This window comes from Triticum aestivum, chromosome 6B (assembly GCF_018294505.1).
Source record: "Triticum aestivum cultivar Chinese Spring chromosome 6B, IWGSC CS RefSeq v2.1, whole genome shotgun sequence".
NCBI lineage: Eukaryota > Viridiplantae > Streptophyta > Magnoliopsida > Poales > Poaceae > Triticum > Triticum aestivum.
The window spans coordinates 179,874,330-179,880,322 of NC_057810.1; the positions used below are offsets into that span (position 1 = coordinate 179,874,330).

Here is a 5,993-nt window from a genome sequence, read left to right on the forward strand (position 1 = left end):
CGATAGGTGGTGCTATCGTACATCCATGTTGATGGAGACTTCAACCCACGAAGGGTAACTGTTGCGCGAGTCCACGGAGGGCTCCACCCATGAAGGGTCCACGAAGAAGCAACCTTGGCTATCCCACCATGGCCGTCGCCCATGAAGGACTTGCCTCACGAGTCCTTGCCCTTACAAACTCCTTAGTTCAACTCCACAATCTTGTCGGAGGCTCCCAAGTGACACCTAGCCAATCTAGGAGACACCAGTCTCCAAGAAGTAACAAATGGTGTGTTGATGATGAACTCCTTGCTCTTGTGCTTCAAATGATAGTCTCCCCAACACTCAACTCTCTCTAACAGGATTTGGATTTGGTGGAAAGAAGATTTGAGTGGAAAGCAACTTGGGGAAGGCTAGAGATCAAGATTCATATGGTAGGAATGGAATATCTTGGCCTCAACACATGAGTAGGTGGTTCTCTCTCAGAAACAGCAAGTTGGAAGTGTAGGTTTGTTCCGATGGCTCTCTCCATGAATGAAGAGGAGGTGGAGGGGTATTTATAGCCTCCACACAAAATCTAACCGTTACACACAACTTGCCAAACTTGGTGGGACCGAATTGATAAACTCGGTCGGACCGATTCAACAAATCTAGTGACCGTTAGGATTTTCGGTGGGACCGACATGCAACTCGGTAGGACCGATATGGTTAGGGTTAGGGCATAACATAATCTCGGTGAGACCGATTACACAAACTTAGTGAGACCGATTTTGGTAATAAGCTAACCAGAGAGTTGGTCAGGTAAACTCGGTGGGACCAGTTCGCTAATTTCGGTGGGACCGAAATGTTACGAAAAGCAATCATGGAGTTTACATTGCAATCTCGGTGGGACTGATCGCTCATCTCGGTGGTACCGAAACATTACGAAGGGAAACAGAGAGATTACAATCCCATCTCGGTGAGACTGATTTGCCTAGGGTTTGTGGCAGTGGCTATGACATCTGAACTCGGTGGTGCCGGATAGAAAGAATCGGTAGGGCCGAGTTTGACTTTTGGTTTAGGTCATATGTGGATGTGAGAAAATAGTTGAGGGTTTTGGAGCATATCACTAAGCACTGTGGAGCAAGAAACTCATTAAGAAACACCTCATCCCTCCTTGATAGTATTGGCTTTTCCTATAGACTCAATGTGATCTTGGATCACTAAGATATAAAATGTAGAGTCTTGAGCTTTTGAACTTGAGCCAATCCTTTTGTCCTTAGCATTTTGAGGGATCCACTTTTCTCATCCATGCCATGCCATTCATTGAGCTTTTCCTGAAATATTCATCTTGGAATGATGTTAGCTCAATGAGCTATATGTTGTTAGGAATTACCAAAACCACCTAGGGATAGTTGCACTTTCAAGGGGGGTACACAACTCATTTGATAAAGACCCCTCCCATTCTGGCAGATAATGAATGGCCGACAAAATACCATATGGTAGAGTGGCTGACAACTGTATGCCAAAGACCTGGGAGGGGTAGGCATCCTTGCGTCATGACGCATGCATGAACGTGGACCTCATGTTGCGTTGGCTCTAACGGATCCTCTAGAGGGGAGGGGGTCTGTCGTCGCTTCTTCAAGCCAAGTATTTGTGAGGCGAGCCACTCCTTGCCTGTTCATCTATGGACGGATCCCAGTTCTGGAAGTCCATCCAATGGATCAAGCAGGAGATCCGTCTAGGGTTATCCTTCTCTATTGGCAATGAAGAGGGGACTCTATTTTGGCTTGACTCATGGATAGGTGGAGCCCCGTTATGTATGGGGTTTCCTAACTTGTTTGCCCTTTGTTCGGATCCTGTGGTGTTAGTCTCTAAGGCTGCCCACAATGGCCATTGGAACATCTTGTTCCGGCGGTCATTTGAGCACGTCGGGACCGTAGAGTGGACTAATTTGCTGGCTTCCCTACCGCCAGTGCTTGTGGAATATCCGGACACCGTTTCCTAACATCTTGCCCCTTCGGGTGTTTTCTCTGTTGCCTCGGCCTACCATGCTCTGTGCCATCGACTGACTATTACCTCCGTTATGGAAAAAGCACCCTTGACCTTGAAGATCAAAAAAATTTGTTTGCAATTGTTTGAGGGACCAGCTCACATCTGGGACAGAGGTGATCAGGGGATACGGACCGGGGGATGGGTTGTGCCCTATTTGTGGAGTCCCGGAGATGGGGACCCACATCCTCTACTCTTGCATGACAACAAGAATTCTTTGGAGTTTTGTCTGTGAGGCTCTAGGACTTCATTGGGAGGCCCTGGACCTGGCTGAGTTCCTTCAACGCAGAGTCAACCAGACCGGTAGGAGAAGACATCTCTTCTGGCTTGTGTTTGTGGTGCTAGCTTGGACACTATGGACAACGTGCAATAAGATGGTGATTGAGAGGGTCTTTCTTAGACGGGCTTCTGACTCGATTTTCAAATTCCTTGCATTTTGCAGCAGTGGTACCCGATGTCTAGGCAATGCGGCCGTGAGCGTCTGGGACTTATGAGTTATGATGGACGTGATGCATGTTGCCGCTCGCCTGTCCTTGCGGCAGGCCCCTTAGTCTGTGGCCACTTGATGGACTTTTTTTTTACTTCTCTCGTACTTTTCTTGGGCGTGTTTGTGTTGATGACCTAGTAGACTACTTTATTTCGTTACACTTGAACTTGATGTATGGATATGATGATGGCTCTATTTGTAAAGTAGGGTGAAAATCTTTTTTGAGTTTTTCTTGAAAATACAAACAAACATATTCATCTAAATTTATCAGTCATGTCTTTTCTTTCCGAAATAATAATTTATCACTTGTATGTGAAACATCGCAAGGTTGATATAAGTTGGATACCATGTAGACAATATACACCATATAGAGGAGGAAAAATTACAATGCAAGAACGCATGCTTAAGACGAAATCAACCCTTTTTATATAGGAGTACTTTCGTAGGGAGTATAATACAAAGCAAGCATTTCCTATCAAAATACAACAGTGGTGGGTTTTGTATTAATTCTTTGCATGGTGACCACATGACACATTGTATGGTGACCACGTGACACATGTGGTAAGCAATTCAAATAATTTTTAAAAAAAAATCTCTGTATGGTCAAGCTATGAACGGTGATTTCAGATCCAAACCAAACCAAACCAGTCGCCTAGCTCGTACTACTACTCAAGGTCTCTAGCCCGTTCACTCTGACCGGATCGCGTGCTTGATCTCACCGGGAAACCGAGCGCATTCAACGGCGAGACGCGTGCAACGTACTTTGCACGTTAAGTGGTACCGGTACACTCGTCGGTTTACTACCACGTACTACGTGTCGATCGCATTCGGTTTGCATGCGCACGCGACGTCTGATGCTACACCTACCTGCCACGAGAGAAAGCACCGTGCAATCCGGCCCCGCTCCGACGGCCCCGGCCGCAGTGTCGCCGGCGAGGCGACCGACCGTTGGCCAGAAATTCGATTTCTCGGCGTGAACATGGAAACTCCGCCGCGACAACCTGATCATCCAACCCAGCATTCTCTACTGATTGACAGATCAGAAAAACTCACGATCTGTGCATCGGTCAATCAATCACAATGTCGTCGGGATCCTTCCTCTCTGGTGAAAATCATTCCTTCCTTTCCTTGGCCTCCTACCTCCTATATATACGTGGGGGCGTCCTCTGCATCGCACGTGCCACGTAGACCGACAGCTCTGCCTCTCTCCATACACGCGAACGCGCCCTCGCCATCGACCGATCGCTCCGGCGTGCGTCGTGGAGAATGGTCAGGGCGGCGGAGAGGGGCGGCGGGGAGGAAGGGGGGACGAAGAAGCTGACGCAGGGGCGCAAGAAGATCCCGATGGAGCGCATCGAGGACGCGAACCGGCTGCAGGTCTGCTTCTCCAAGCGCCGCAAGGGCCTCGTCAAGAAGGCCTTCGAGCTCTCCGTGCTCTGCGGCGCGCAGGTGGCGCTCATCGTCTTCTCCCCCGCCGGCAAGCCCTACACCTACGGCCACACCTCCGTCGACGCCGTCCTCGACCGCTTCCTCCTCTCGTCCTCCGGCGACGCGGAGGCGGAGGCGGCGAGCCAGCGGACGGATCTGAGCGAGCTCCTTCGCCAGGAGGAGGAGCTGATCAAGGCCCGCGACGCGGAGGCGCGCAGGGGCAAGGAGCTTCAGGAGGAGGTACGCGCCGCCGGTGTCTGGATCGACGGCGACATGCGGCGCTGGGAGCTGCCGGAGCTCGAGGCCGCGCTGGCCGCACTCGAGAGGGTCCAAGCGGAGGCCGGGATGCGCGCGCACGAGATCTTCGCCCAGGACGCCATGATGCAGCAGTGCACGGCCGGCCACGCCGGCCTCCTCGGCTACCTTGGCCCCGGCTCGTCGTACACGGGGGACCCGTCCGCCGGCGGTCACGAAGAGGTGGCCATGGACACCACGATGAAGCTGACGGGTGGCGGCTACAGCAATAACCTCTTCGACTACCATGGCTCCGGCACCTTCCCCGCCGACGGCACCCGCAGCCAAGAGGTGGCCATGGACGCGACGACGATGAGGCTGACGGGCAGCGACGCCAGCAGCCTCTTCCACTACCTCGGCGGCTCCGGCCCGTTCACTGGTGACGGCACTGGCGGCGGCAGCAATGATGTCTCCGTAGACACGACGATGACGTTGACGGGCGGTAACGTCAGCTATGCGCTTGCACCGATGATGCCGCCACCGCAGCCACCTCTGCCTTTTAACCATGGCTACGGCTACAATAACCTTGGCGCTGGCTATGGCTACAATAACCTTAGCGCTGGCTATGGCTACAACCAAGCCGATCATGGCGTTGGCCATGGCCACGGCGGCTTCTACGAAATGGAAGGGGTTTATGGGACAACGTGCAACTTCTTTGCATAGATTACTGAGGTGGCTTACTTTACGTTCAATGATTTAATCAAGTTTATGTCGAAATGTTAATTAGAGTTAGTGTTTCACTTGATAGTGAATAATAATTTGATTGAGCCTTAGGTCTAGCATGGCAATTATGTGTACATACATCATCATAATAATGATACACTATCAATATGTTCAGATGACTTATGAAGTGTTCGGTATGTTTTCTGCTCACCAAATTCTAAACGAAAAGTTTGATGCTAACCAGATGGAAGGGGGGAAAAAGAGGCCACTCATCAAAACAAAATCATATAGTTTTTTGACGATAAAATTTCCTTGAAACAATTTATATGTGAGTCCAAAAAACTTGATGCCTGATAATTGTAAAATAACAATGTCACAGTTCGTGATGTCAAAATATGCACGGATAAAGGATGTATGGTCTAAAAAAACGCCCCATGTGTGAATTGAATGAAACCATGTGTGAATTGAATGAAAGGACAACGAAGAAGTGGGAAGGTGGGAGAGTTCCTAACAATTGATAGGGTAGCCGGATGCTATCACAAGGTTTCTAATGATAAAATTGCCTTGAAAGTGCTTTATTTGCGAGATTGTCAGAAAAAACATGACAACTTATAATTGTGATTAATATTATCACTAATTTCTATCTTTGATAACATATGTTTCCTTCTCCCACAATAAAATCAAGAGGACACATGGCACATCCGTATACGTAATCAGAATAAACACCAATCAAGGAGGCGAATGTGTTTATGAAAACGCCAGGCGACTATTTGATCAAAGAAGCATGGGGGAAAGAGTTTGAGGTGAAGGATGGGTGAGTTGAAGCAGAGACGGAGCTGGCCGAGGGCGAGCTGGGGACATGGCTCCCCCATGCTCAGTTTTTTTTCTCACACTTGTGTGGAGTGATCTTTACATTTGTATGTATGGCCCGGTCCATTGATATAACATGCGGAAAACTCATGTATGTAAGGCAAATAAATCATGTATGTAAGCACAGAAGATTATATTGCATCTAGATGTGACATAATATCTCACATCTAAGTATGATGTCAACACCACCTCCTCATTGTTTATCTTGTTTGTCCAATTTTGATTTGTCATACAGGCTGAA

The 5,993-nt window shown here is 49.0% G+C and overlaps 1 protein-coding gene across 1 annotated transcript; it reads left to right on the forward strand.

Moving 5' to 3' along the window:
• The first annotated feature begins 3,718 nt into the window (after positions 1-3,718).
• LOC123139070 (agamous-like MADS-box protein AGL28) lies at positions 3,719-4,882 on the forward strand. Its single transcript, XM_044558887.1, has one exon. The coding sequence runs from the start codon at positions 3,764-3,766 to the stop codon at positions 4,880-4,882; it is 1,119 nt and encodes a 372-aa protein (XP_044414822.1). The 5' UTR covers positions 3,719-3,763.
• Positions 4,883-5,993: the final 1,111 nt, after the last annotated feature.

What these genes read in the sequence shown, in the direction of transcription:
- LOC123139070 (XM_044558887.1), top strand. Translation starts at nt 3,764, where the DNA reads ATGGTCAGGGCGGCGGAGAGGGGCGGCGGGGAGGAAGGGGGGACGAAG.